Here is a 13,899-nt window from a genome sequence, read left to right on the forward strand (position 1 = left end):
TTCCTCTCCGTCACAGGGCTCCACAGAGCTCCCGAGGCCACCTCACCAGAGGCAAACGCCTGCTCATGTGAGTCATTTCCTGGTCACAGAACCAAAATGTTACGGGAAGAACTCAGGCCGAACACTGGAGGAAGCGAAGTGGTTCCTTTATTTACACGTGTGAACCCAGAGGAGGCAGTCTCCAAATTCTGGGCCCCAATCAGCGGGGAGCAATTGCTTATATAGGGTGAGGGGTGGTCTGCCACTTAGACCATTACTTCTGGTGGGAAAGCAAGAAGCAGCTTACCGAAGCGAACACTGCTATCTCTAGCACAGAGACACAATGTTGTCTCTAGCGCACAATATTATCTCTAGCAATCGTTATCTCTGGTGCCCAGGGACAAGCAAGAAACAAAGGAAGAAAACAAGTCATTTCCTGGGTGCTGTGCTATGTTTTAAAATAACTGCCAATTTCTTCTAATACATTAAGAACTGTAGATCCACAGAGACACAGCTGATGGTGCTGGGGACTGCGGGAGGCCTGCCCAGCTGAGCTCAGATCACTGGGAGCGACCGGGAGTCTAGCTGAGCTATGGACTTCTTTTTCTTTTCCTGAGATACAGTGCCCCTAAGACTGGCCTGACTGGGCAAAGGGAAGGAAGACTGTATGTGTTTGTGGGTGCTTTAAAGGGACTTTGGGATTTTAACAGCAACATTCCACCATTACTCTAAACCTGCATAACTTTTGAATAAATAGTTCCTTTCCTTTTTACCACACTCTGGCATTGAGAGCCACACTTCCTAATACTTGGTGGCGAGCGAGGACCATAGTACAGCAAGACCTCGGGGGAGGGGGCTTGTTTCAGTAACAGCATCTGGGCTCCCTAATGGGTTCCTTTCAGTAACAATGTGACATTCTAGTGACTCTGTTATGGGAGAAAAAAAACCTGAAAATACAGGACTGGATTTCAGAGAAAGCCAGGCTAGAGACAAATCTGGAAGTCACCTGCAGCAAAAATATAAACGAGCTTTCAGAGAGGCAGGGGAAGGGAGAGAGCAGGGTGTGCAGGACAGTGGTCTCCAGGGAACAGTCCCTGGAGGGAGCAAAGGGATCATGCAAAGAGCAAGCATCAAAGGAGACAGAAAATAGCACTCCGGGTCCTGTTCTGTCAATTCCACACCCACCCTTCCCACTTCCCCTTAGGCATGCTATGAGACAGTGAAAGTAAATAAGTTGTTTCACATTGGGTTTTAATAATTAAGAGGAGAAATTCTACAAGAGACTAGAAGTGAGGTGAAATGGCTGGAACAGAGTAGCTCAGGCTTTGCTTCTCTTCGGGCTGATTTCACTCACAAGCCCCATAGCTCTGGGCTCTCTATGGCCCGCCTGTTGCATGTGTCTCTGCCTGGGGATTATGGGAGCTGACCAAGGATTTAAATTGAAGCAGCATTTGTTGAAGTCCTATTTTCATTTGACTGGGCTTTATTTAAGGTCTAATAAGGAATTAAGGATGATATTGACACTAAGATTTTCAAGCTAGACACAAAACATTTATCAGGCAGTCGTTACACTCTATTTCACTCCTGGATTCTAAGGGAAATAAAAGCAGCTGCTATGTGTGCTCATGCTGAGAGCTGAGGGTTTGAGGGGAGGATAAAGGTGGATCTGTGGCACAGGGGGGGTCAGAATCACCATCAGTGAGGGCTACAGCCAGTACTGACTTTCACAGAAATGCCAAAAAGAAGTTTATTATCTTTGCTTCCAGCAAAAGAATGGGACTATGCAAGCCAAGTACCTGGGACAGGGACCCTTCTCCCCTCTGGCTTTTCGTGGCCTCCATGTCCTCTCTGATCGATGGACAATAATACACTTACCAGGTCCAGAATTCCAAAGTGAAGCAGCACCTGGTCACTAGAGGCAGGAGGTAATTTTCCTCTCCTCACCCTTAACTAATGCACAGGGAAGTTGCCATCAAAATGTCTGGGTTCGAGAGTGAACATGGGCTGCAGAGGCATTGGGAGACTCAGTGGGACATGAACTTTCAAGGAAGAATTAAAAGCTGGTCAGGGCCAGGGTTCTAGGAGGAGCAAGATCAGTTTTACTCTTACCAGGAAACCTGCTGCTCCCCATCAGCAGGTTTCCTGGAGGTAGGGAGCTGGGCACTGGGACAGCTGGACTCCTGGATATTGAGAGTTGCTCCCACAGCACATCTGCCTTACTTCCTTGTCTCATGTGGCCAGAGCTGTGGCATTTATAATTGCCACTGGACAGGGGAGGCCATAACTTCTGGGCCCTCCCTCTTGAGGGAAGAGAAGCTGTCAGAGGCAGAAAGACCCACACTGGGGCCAAAGGTCAGCAAAAATCATTTCTTTTCTCTAGAGATATCTCATTTCTAGGACAGAGGCATTTTTGGGAGGCAGAGGAGAAAGAAATGGGTCTTGTCATTGTGCCAACAAGTGTTGTCCAGGGCAGGGGGGCTATAAAAGCTGGCAGTTAGCTAGAAGGGGACTGGGCCCTGTGAGGGGGGACGGAGAACCTGCCAGGCTAGTTCAAAGGTCTCAGAAGTTGACAGAGGTGACAGAGGCTGGCTGACAGGAAACACCTGGCCTGGGGTATTGACTGTCCAGCCAGAAGAACAAGGCTCTGAGCCCAAATCCAAAAGGGCTGAAAGGGAAGACCTGACTCTGGAGGAAGAGGCTGGATGCACTCTGGCGCAAATCTCGACAGCACTTTGTTCCTTCAGTGGTCCTGTGACATCCCAGTCATCAGGGCCATGCTGCCAGCGGCACAAGGAACCTGGTGCCACTAAGGAACAAGGTGAAATTGAATTTGGAAGAAAATAAACTGTTCCGCAGGGGCGGAGAGAATGTGAACTCTTTTCCTGCGTGTGAAACATGCCTCCAGAGGAAGTGGCAGGGTGCCTGGTGGTTGGGGCTGTGTGCAGGGAAACAGCAAAACTCCAGAGTTCTGCCAGGGTGCGCGGTAGTGGAGGCCAAGCCGCAGGCAGTCGGAGGGTGGGGACAGAGAACGGTGTGGCGACGGAACCAGGCGGATCCACCAGCGCTGGCAGCGCAGCAGCTCCTCCCGGTCTCCTGCAGCTCCTCCCTGGCCTCCTGCAGGTGCCGGAGACCCTGAACACTCCTGTGCTAACTAGCGACAACCCGGAGCCCCGGCCAGTGGAGGCCTGAGGTAGGAGGGAGTGCTGAGCAAATGAGAACGGAGCCCAGGTGCCCACTGCCCCGCTGCGCTCGCCTCCCCCCCACCCCGCCCCTCCCCGGGTCTTAGGCACCCGGTCCCAAGAGGTGCTCTCCCCAGGGGCCCGGGGTGCCATAAGCGTGAGAAGAGAGCCACTCATAAAATGTTTTTTGCCAAAGGTGAGCCCAGCCCGGGAGTTTGTTAAAGGGGTTCCCCTAGGTTGCAAACTGATCACTAGCAGGAAAGATAAGTGGGAAGAATTGTCCTTCCGCCCCCATTTGCCCTAGAAATGAAAAACCTCCCCACTTCCTCATCACACGCCCTTTGACCCCAGTGCTCCGTGTTGGTGCCTTGGCAGGGGCAAGGGTGTGTTTGCTTTATTTTGTTTTGGCTTTTTAAATTAGGGTTCAGGGTGGAGAAATTCAGTGGTTAGAGGTTGGGATTATGGGGTATCTGCTTTGCTCCCAGGGCCAGTGACACCCCTGCCCTAGCAGCTGCCACACGCTACATCGCCATCTGTGCAGACGACTAAAAATGGGGCATCCTGCTTGTTTTTCTCGGGCACTTCAGCCTTCTCCCAGGACCCAGGTGGCCCTCTTTGCCTCAAGGTTCTCTCCAGGGGCCTACATCTGGAGTCCTTCTGGCACCTGTCATGCCTCCTTTCTGGGACCCAGGCAGAGTGGGTGTCTGGTGGGAAACAGACCCTCGGGCTGAAGCCTTCCAGCCCAGATCCGAGCTCTGGCAGACTATTCAGTCTCACTAGTGTCCGGAATAGGATTAGGATTACTGATTAGGATAGGCTGCCAGTGGCCCACAAGTGGGATGCCAAATTTAGCGAATTTGATGCTGGGTGGAGTTATGGTTGGAAGGCCTATGGCAAACCAGGTGCCTTTCTGATCAGCAAAGACACGCTGGTGCGAGTAAGGCTTAGGCTCCTTGGAGGATGGGTGGCAGTTCTGCTGGGACTGACATTTGGGCACGGCATGGGTTTGGAGCAGGGCTAGCATAACTATGGCACATGGCAGATACCCATAAATACTGGGTTTCATGCATTAGAGTCTTGTTTTATTCTATGCAGTACTACCTTGTTATAGCTCTTACTGAATTAATTTAAATTTTCCTGTATTTGTGTCTCAGGTGGGAACTGTGTCTTAAAGTTCTTTATCTTTCTCAACAGAATGTATAATAGGTACTTAGAAATACTTGCTTATTAAATGACAAGTTTTTCCCTAGTTTTGTCAGCATGTAATTGAGCTCTGCATGAACTCAGCCCAGCTCATCTAAATCCAAGAGTGAGCCATTTTAGGAGCAAAAGAAATTCAGCCCCCTCTCTCTTCACCCTCCAAAGATATTCAGGCCTGTCCTCTAGCCAGTCCTACTTAAGGTCATCTACAAGTTTACAGCCAAGGCTAGGAACACCAGTTAGCACTTTCTTCCAGCTGATAGTCCAATAACTGTGATGTCCTTACTTTATAAATATTTTGTACTTTATTATAAAAAGACTGAGAGCTACAAGGAAGTTATCTGTCATCTGTCAACTCTCTCTTTCCACCTCTATCCAATTAATAGTAGGTAAAAGGGTTTTAATAAGTTGGAGGGAAAAATCTAGAAAACGTATAGGTGAAATGCTTACTAAGGGGGGATTTGGAATCTGGGATGAAGGTGTGAAGAAAGAGGATGGGGCAGTAGAGAAGACTGGCGAGTGGCTTTGGTGGAAGAGACAGAAAAATAAAACCCTGAGTGCAGAACACCATCAGGGAAGGTCTGGGATGGGTATCAGTGGATCAGACTGCAGGCCAAACAAAATCCCTCCTTGTGTGATCACCCACACCCAGCAAGCCAACCCTGCAGGATGCCCACCATAGACATTTAGAAAAACTAAGGGATTTGAGTGGAGGAGGAGAGAACCATCTCAATGAGAGATATTTATGATCTTTTCTGGAATTTTTGTTTCTGTTGGGAATGGAGAGAATGCAGAAAGAAATAAATTTTGTTTTCCCTCTAAGATCCAATTTTTACATCAGGAGGAGGAGAAGGAGAAAGAGAAAAAGGAGGAAGAGGAGAAGGAAGGGGAAGAAGAAGAAAAAGAAGAACAACAACTACCCCCACCACCACCTTGGAAATTCAGAGACCAGCCTGTCTACATACTCTCTAAATAACAGTAGATGGAAATAATATAGATTGTCCCCAGTCTCCCCCTTCTCATAAGTCCACCTCACAAGCCAGATCTGGGCATTGCCCTCAGAGGCTTCCAAACTTCCATTAGTTGTTCTTGCCCTCCCAGCATCAATGTCCTATATTGGTCCCCATCCCAAGTGTCCAAGATACATCTCTTTGTTCTCCAACCATCGTCTTCTACAGAGAACACTTGTTTGTATTACTGGTTCTTTCTTTTCTATCTCTCAAACTCACATCCTTCTTGCTATCACCTCCCTTGACCAGTTTCAATAAGAACACAGCAGACAAAGGGTTGATGCTGTTAACTGTCAGTACTCTGCCCTTCCTGTAGTCCAGGAAATAGGAATGGTGAGTCTAATTCCTCATCCAGGACAGGGGTAGGGCATGGAAGAGCTGAGGGCAGGCACTTTCTGAAAAATCATCGTGGGGAAGGGATCTGGCCCACACCAAGTGTCTGCTGCTCCATCAGGTAGACTTGGTAAGAATTGGGGCCCCTGTCATCCTCTGGGTCATTGTTCTCAGTGTTGTGAATCAGTGCACGTTGTGTCCACATCATGTGGGAGATCTGTGATTAGGAGGAAGGAGAAATAAGTATCATCTGCCATGGCATTTGCTTCCTCAACACCCCTATCTCAGGCCCTTTTCTATTCCCTGATCCAGACCTTCAGCTTGCTTCTTTCCCCAGATTCCATATAAACTTGATTCTTATTCCAGCCCTTGATCCCGTACAGAGTCCCAGACCTCTTCATCCTTCTTCTGTCCTATTTTCTTTTTTCTAACAAAATTTCCCTCTTCTACACAATTTTTCCTGATCCATATCCTTCCCTCAATTCTATATTTCATGCCCCATGCATCTATTGTCTTTTGCAGTTTTCACTATGACTGCCCCTCTATTGCCAACCCCCATGCCTCTTCTGCTACAATGATTATTCCCTCTAGTTCTGATCCATAACCTCTACTCAGCCCCCTTTCCCATGGGCCCATTACCCTGGAGCATCCCTGTACCTTACCAGGAAGATCAGGCCAAGGAACATCAGCAGGAGAATCACAGCCACCAGGACCACAATAACTATGGCCCACGGAGGGAATGAATCATCCTTCCCCACTTCTTCAACATGGAGACCTCCTTGTGAGCTATCTTTGTTCTGGTGTGAATGGCTCTTGTTGGCTGGGGCTTCTGACATGACAGAACTCAACTCCATGCTGAATGTGGAAAGTGTAATAGAGCCAATGGGCAGCTGAGGGGTATTCTCAGTTCTTTTTGGATGAGGGGAGGAAGTAGTGATAGACTGGTCTCCTGTGACCTTGGTTGGAGATCTTATAGTCTCTGTGCCAGCTGTGTTGCTTGCTGGGCTTTCTGTAGGCTTTGCTGGAATTGCTGTGGTCTTCCCTTTGTTAGACGTTTTCTTCTTTGTGTGTACTATAGGCTTTCCTGAGGCTCCTCTGGATTGCTCTGTGGCCACAGTAGTCTTCAGATGGTATTCTGTAGTCTCACTTGAGCCTCTTGTGATCTTCTTCTGGGTCAATGTGCTCTGCTGTACATATTCTGTAGACATTGCCAGGGCTCTTGTGATCTCATGGAACAATGTGCTCTCTTGTCTGCATTTTGTAGGCTTTGCTGGTATTCTTGTGATCTCATGGACCATTGTGCTCTGCTGTCTGTGTTCTATAGGCATTGCTGTGGCTGTTGTGATCTCATGGACCAACGTGCTCTGCTGTCCCTGTTCTGTAGACATTGCCGGGGCTCTTGTGATCTCATGGACCAATGTGCTCTGCTGTCCCAGTTCTGTAGACAATGCCGGGGCTCTTGTGATCTCATGGACCAACGTGCTCTGCTGTCCCTGTTCTGTAGACATTGCCGGGGTTCTTGTCATCTCATGGACCAACGTGCTCTGCTGTCCCTGTTCTGTAGGCAATCCTGGGGTTCTTGTGATCTCATGGACCAACGTGCTCTGCTGTCCCTGTTCTGTAGACAATGCCAGGGCTCTTGTGATCTCATGGACCAACGTGCTCTGCTCTCCCTGTTCTGTAGACAATGCCGGGGCTCTTGTGATCTCATGGACCAACGTGCTCTGCTGTCCCTGTTCTGTAGGCAATCCTGGGGTTCTTGTGATCTCATGGACCAGTGTGCTCTGTTGTCCATATTTTGTAGGTATTTCTGGCTCTCTTGTGATCTTCTCATGGGCTGATGTCTTCTGTTGTCTATGTTCTGTAGGCGTCGCTAGGGCTCTTGTGGTATTCACATGGACTGAAATGGTCTTTTGTCCGTGATATGTAGGTTTTACTGGTGTTTGTTTGTTCTTTTCAGTGGCTCTTGGTGTCTCTTTTGTTTGTTCTCTAGTATTTATCAGTGTCTTATCTGAAGCTACTGCAGTATGGTAATTAGCAGGTGCTGTATGATCATCAACTTTTTTTTTATTTTCTGTGGTTCTTGTCTTGTATGATTCATTGTATGCTGTGCTTTTTTCTGAGGAAAATGTGGGTCTATTGCTGCCCTCTGATTTAATGGAGTGGTGGGAAAGAGTTGTGGTGCTCTTACTGTCTAATGTAATGATGGTACTTTCCAAAGGTGTTACAGTTTTGAAGGCATTTCTCTTTACTGTTGGTGTGCATATCTTGTACTTAAGACAAGTTGTTTTACTCTTGGGTTTTGTAGTTGGATATGTTGCATCCGATAATATTTTGTGTATGTTACTAGAGTCAGCAGAGCGTCCATTCTGGATAATTGGGTCTTTTCCCTGATTGCTGGGGTTTTGTCCAGAAGTGGGAGCAGCTTTATGATGAATTGTAAAGTTTTTGGAGTTCCTTATAGGTTTGTGAATTGGCCTAAAATGGTGTGTGGCATTGCAGTGGTGTTTAGATTGATGAGTTTCTGGAGATTTAGGGTGCTCTGGAGGGCTTTGTCCTAAATGAAGAGCAGTGTGGTCAGAGGGAGTAGTATAAATAAGGTTTGGAGTAGGAGATAAATTATCAGATGTTGGGGATTCACCAGGGTTCTGAAATTCTTGAAATGTGCTAGCACCTGTAAAAAGAGAGAGTCAAGTAAGAAACTTTCTTCATGATCTTCCCTGCTTCCCTGACCACCTTCTTCTCTAGGGATCCCTTTATTACCCCAAATATATCTCTCCAGCCAGTCTCCCCAGAATACTATAATATCTAATCCCCATTCTCACCTCCAGTCTCTGAACCTTTTTTCAGGCTGTGCCTTCGGTGAGAATCTTACCTCACACTTCCCCACCTCTACCCCTCAATTCCAACTTTTAGATCTTTATGGCATTTTTCCTGATCTTTTCAAGCAGATAAGATCTAGTTTTACCTCAGTGCTCAAAAAAATTTTTTGTTAGTTATTTTTTCCTGCTATCTGCAACTTGACATTACAGTTATCTGTGTGCCTGTCAAATTCTTCACACTTCCCTGCCTATCAAGTCATAAGTTTTGAAAGCAGTGTGATGAAAGCAGTTTTGACTGGCATTTTGTTCTGCAAGTGCTCCTTTAGAATTTATATAATGTTTATGGAATGGAGTTCCCTTTTGATGACAGAGCTGATAAGAAAGGTAATAAATATTAGAAGCTTCATCTTTCCATAACATTCCAGCTCCAGAGATCAGAGCTCCTGCAGAATTTCCCATAAGAGTTAGTAAGTAGACATAGTGATGAGTGAGAGAAGGAAAAGAAGAGGAATGAAGAACAGGAAACTTAGACTTTGATGATGGAATTCAGTCTGGGTGAAGGGAAGTAAATGAGATGACTCAACTCTCTGGTTCCCCCACAGATCCCCCTCTTGGAAGATCAGAGCTAAAGCCATCTTGGATAGATGAAGGTGGCCCTCTTACAAGAAAAAATATCTGCTTGGGGGTCCTGAGAAGAGTGAACAAGGCAGCTGGATTCTGGGAGACACTATGTTTAAGGACAGGGTGTGAGGAAAAATACCCCTATCAATAAACAGATACGAGCCTTAATTTTATGGAAAACAACCCATGGGGACAGAGTAGCTGTCTGAGTGAGAGCCGGGAGATCACCAAAGAATGAGAGATAGTGTTGTTACATAACTGACATTTCCAGTTTCTGTTAGCTCAAGGTGGAAACCAGAACCTGGACCCATTCCCAATCTCAGGAAACCACAATCCACCCAGCTCCCTGCTGACAAGGACAGTTGGGAGCTGGGGAACTCGGTCCTTGAAAGAAATGTGGGTGGGAGGAGAAGGGAGAGATAGTAGAAAAGCCCACATCTCTGAAGGGAGTCGAGGCCATGGCACTGGGGTGAGAGAAGAGGGCTCAAGCACCAGGTGCCTCCATCACTGTGCCCACCCTGCTCTCCCACTCCCTCTGCAGCAGTAGTTCTCACTCACTGGGCCCTTCTCCAGCCAGGCACTCCACTCATTGCCTCACATACAGTCTCTTTCTGGATTCTCCTGCACAGTGGCTGATTTCCCAGCTCCCCACAAGGCATCTTAGAAGCTGTCAACTCCCCTCTTTTACAGCCCAGAAACTTGAGTTTCAGGGAGAAATGGTGACTTGCACACAATCCCTGCATTAGCAATAGTCAACCAAGAACACTGACTGTGAGACAGGCCGGGCCTGCAAAGGAAGATGTATACTAACTCACTGTTCACAACAACCCTTTAAGGTTGAGAGCTATTTGCTATTTTCCCTTTTTTATATGTGAGAAAACAAGGTTCAGGGGTCTCCAAGCACCCTCAGCAAGTAAGAGGTTAAACCAGAATGGAACACACATTCTGGGCTCCCAGCCCCCAGAGCCATACTGCACGACTTGTAGGTCAGCCTAGACCCTTTGGGCAGGAAGAACACAGACATTTGTGGAATCACTGAAGGATGCTGTTCTTCATTTGTTTATTTCATCTTCACTACAAACCTGTGAGGCGAGTGTATGATCTTATAGTCTGACAGGTGAGGAAAGGAGGTTCAAAGATGTTAAGTAATTGGCAAAGTCAGACTTTTCTCTACACCCTAGATGCTTTTAGATGTGATAAGGGGTGAATAAATGCCCAGCCAGAGAATAAACAAGTGGGCCACAGCATAGCCTGGCAACTCCACTGCCTAAAGAACACAGGCCAGGACTGGGATCCAGGCTGGTGCCACACCAGCTTCACATCCTTACTCAGGTCACCAAACTGCTCTGAAGCTCCATGTCCCCAGCTGTCTATAACAGTGATGCCAGCTGCAACAGCTTAGTGCGAGGATTGAGGGAAGTGGAGTGGAGTTGACTCTTTAAAGTGTTTGTTGAATCCGAATTGTAGTCTTTGAAACAGTTTGACACTTTTCCCTGTTTGACACTTTGCCCTGTTCTCCTGGGAGCAGGGGAGCTGGAGACACAGGCCTGCCCTCCTGCCTGGCCCACCTGTTCTATGTGCCTCTGAGCCATTGCCAGACCGCTTCCCCTGGGGCTTATCAACATAGCACTTGCCACTTTCTAATAGACAATAAGTTATTTAATTCCTATAATGTCAGGGATTTTAATTTGTTCAATGCTGTATCCAGCCTAGAACAATGTCTAGCCTATTACAGGCACTTCTTAAATATTTGCTGAATGGGTGAATGAGAGAATATCTTGAGACTAATGAACTCTTCAAAAACCTTGCCAACAATCTTTCATTATGTACATTTAAAAAAAAACATATTGTGAGCTCCAAAGGTTGGAAGATCAGGGGTAACTTCCGCTATACTAGGTGCTAAGCCTCTGAGTTGAAAAGCTGGTGAAAGACCTCTAGCTCACCAGTTCTGGGACACCGGCTGTCACTGAACCACAAGAGCCACACGGTCAATAACTAGACTCAGCAAATTAGATCTTAAAATTCATATCCACATCACACAGCTGTGGAAATATCACCTAGGAAATCTGACCATCAAAAATGGCTACTCCATTTACAATGAGTCAAGTTCCAGGGTTCCCTGGTCCTGGGCCCAGCCATGAAGTGAATCAGAGACTAACCCCCAGGACAAACTAACCATCTCTTCTCTCCAGTAGATCTACCATTGGTAAAAGCTTTATTTCCCTAGGAATTTCTCACTGTGAGATTCATTTCACTGACTACAATAATGGCCTGTAGGGGATCTTTTTGGTCACTGAGGTTTAGGCAGAGAAGAAAATCTGGCTTTAGCAGAAGACACTGGAGATGTGTGCTTAGCTTGGATAAAAGAATGAAAACAAATCTCAATATCAAAACTATACAATTCCAAAGTTTTGTTCAATATGCTTCACTACTTGTTTGAAAAGAAGGTAGACAGGCTGCCATCAGAGCAGCCTCCCCTAAGCAGCACTTCGGGTGTTTCTTGCTGTCCTACCAATGATGTGGTTAAATGCTTGTTAAATGTCTATAGAATCTCAGTGTGTGACCTAAAACACAGACGTAATGAAAAAAGACTGAAGGGAAATACACGGAAATGGTTGCCCAGATGACTAGAAAGTATTGAGAGATTTTCTTTCTAATTTTTTTCTGTTTTTCAGTTTCTAGAATGAATGGCCATAGAAATTAAACGAAATAACATTTACTGTAGGAAAATGTCCATTCTGGAGTCTCCCCAGGACCCCAGGAGCCCAGCCCCAGGTGTGCTCCCTCAAAGATGATGCCATCCTAACTCTGCCCCTAAGCTTCTGCGGCTGCACTGTGCAGACCCTGGGATCCTAGGGTCCAGTTATCTAAGTCTCAGTATGGACTGAGATAAATGATAAACCGTCATTTGTAGATAAATGAATCCAACCGTCACTCTTCTCTCCCTCCCCAGCCTCCCTCTCTGCTGGACTGTCATACTCACATGCAGTTCCACTCCAGCCCAGCCTTAAGCCTCCCACCTCTCACCACTCCATGGATCTGAATATCCAACCGCCCATGCCTGCTGGCCATTTCCCAGATCACACCCACCCACCCAGAGCATCCTGCTCTGGAATTCAGATTGCAAATCTGCCTTGTGCCTATCCTGTGCCCTAGAGTAAATGTCTCTCAGGAAGTGAATGTGCATGGAGATAATTCATTCCCTTCTGACCTTACAGGTACAACAGGTGATACATAGCTACAGGTGGCACCTGATATCAGCCCCAGGGAAAGAGACACGAACTGGGGGGCTGATGGTGGCTCTGAAGCCTCTGTACTCAGACCCTCAAAGTGGGAGGAAGCCATCACGTCAGGACACAGACAGAAGGCAGTGCTGAGCCCTAGCAGAGGCAACCTGAAGGCTTCTCAGGCCCTACCCCACCACCCACCATCTTCCAACTCCCACCCCGTCCACTCTGGCCCCAGCAAAACCCTGTGCTCAAGGAAGGAGAATCTCCCCCTAATGTCCCCCTCAGTCACACACACTTGGAAGGAGAAGCTGCTGCCTGTCCCTCCCCAAATACTGCCCAGAGCAGCCAGACTCAGCTTTCCTGGCCCTGGCTGAGAGCAGCAATGCCACTACTGTGGATAACCCTGTCCACTACAGGGACAGTCTGTCTGAGTCTATTTTTGCATGTCTGCCTCGTGCAGACCCTCCCCCAAACCACTCAGGCCTGCGCCAAGCTGCATCTGTGTTTGGCATCTCCTTTCCTTGGGTTCAGTCACAGAACTGTTTCTTAACTAAGTGACCTAATTTGGTGATTTCACTTTATCTTGTAGGGTCTGCTTAGTGCATCAGACTTGTCCATATTCGTTTTCTCATCAAAGCCCTGGGATGTTTCCCAGCTTTAAAGTGGAGACAAAACCACACACCCTTTTCAAGTTGCCATGAGGGTTCAATGAGCCACCGTGGGTGAAGTGCCTAAAACAATGCCTAGCACACAGTAACTGCTCCATAGGCCATCAGCCATTTGCATTGACCAGGCAGCGTGCTGCCTGTTTCATGGACATGTGGATTAATTAAATGGGCTGGAGTCAGGGCAGAGCCCAGGTCAGCATAGAACAGGACTCTCAGGAGAGAATGTACCCTGTGCCCCAAGAGCGACAAGCAGTATATGGAGTGGCCAAAGCCAGCTTGTCTCCAAGGCTTCGGCAATACCCTTAATCTTTCTGAGTCTCACTCTCCTCACTACACAAGGGGATATTATTAACCACCTCAAGGGATTTGAGGAGATGAAATGAGATGCAGGACCATAAGAACCTGAGTTCCTCGAATAGCTCAGAGCACGTTTAGTCCCTGCTCCCCACACAGCATCTGTGTGCAAACTAGAAGAAAACCCCTCTACATGGCTGCAAAGAGCAAAGCATAGGCTAGATTTCATCGCCAGCACGCTCCTTAGCTGGCACACCTGAGCAGTGCACAACTGGACAACTGTTTGCAGCAGTTTGTCCCTCCGCACATTCATCTGCTGTCATTTCTATGATTGCTAAGAAACGACCCCTCTCTGTCTTCTATCCCCCTGTGTAAAGGTGACTCCTTTGCCTCTGAAGGCACCTTACCTGCCCTCTGAGTCGCTAGAAGGAAGAGGAGGCAGTACTGGAGGCCAAAGTCAGAGTGGGTGCGGTGAGCTGGCTGGGCCATGGCGGTGGTGGCAGCAGTGGTGGTGGCGGAGGGTCAGCTGCTTGAGGCTGACAGCTGGGGTACTCTCACCTTAT

The 13,899-nt window shown here is 47.5% G+C and overlaps 1 protein-coding gene across 1 annotated transcript; it reads right to left on the reverse strand.

Annotated features, from left to right (window-relative positions):
* Nucleotides 1–4,648: 4,648 nt before the first annotated feature.
* Nucleotides 4,649–13,879, reverse strand: MUCL3 (mucin like 3). The gene is made up of 4 exons (XM_037046815.1): nucleotides 13,744–13,879; nucleotides 6,991–8,375; nucleotides 6,364–6,867; nucleotides 4,649–5,918 (listed from the first exon to the last, which is right to left on the reverse strand). The coding sequence occupies exons 1-4, from the start codon at nucleotides 13,823–13,825 to the stop codon at nucleotides 5,772–5,774; spliced, it is 2,118 nt and encodes a 705-aa protein (XP_036902710.1). The 5' UTR covers nucleotides 13,826–13,879; the 3' UTR covers nucleotides 4,649–5,771.
* Nucleotides 13,880–13,899: the final 20 nt, after the last annotated feature.

This window comes from Sturnira hondurensis, unplaced genomic scaffold, assembly GCF_014824575.4.
Source record: "Sturnira hondurensis isolate 20B ecotype Veracruz unplaced genomic scaffold, ASM1482457v3 Scaffold0005309, whole genome shotgun sequence".
NCBI classification, from domain to species: Eukaryota; Metazoa; Chordata; class Mammalia; order Chiroptera; family Phyllostomidae; genus Sturnira; species Sturnira hondurensis.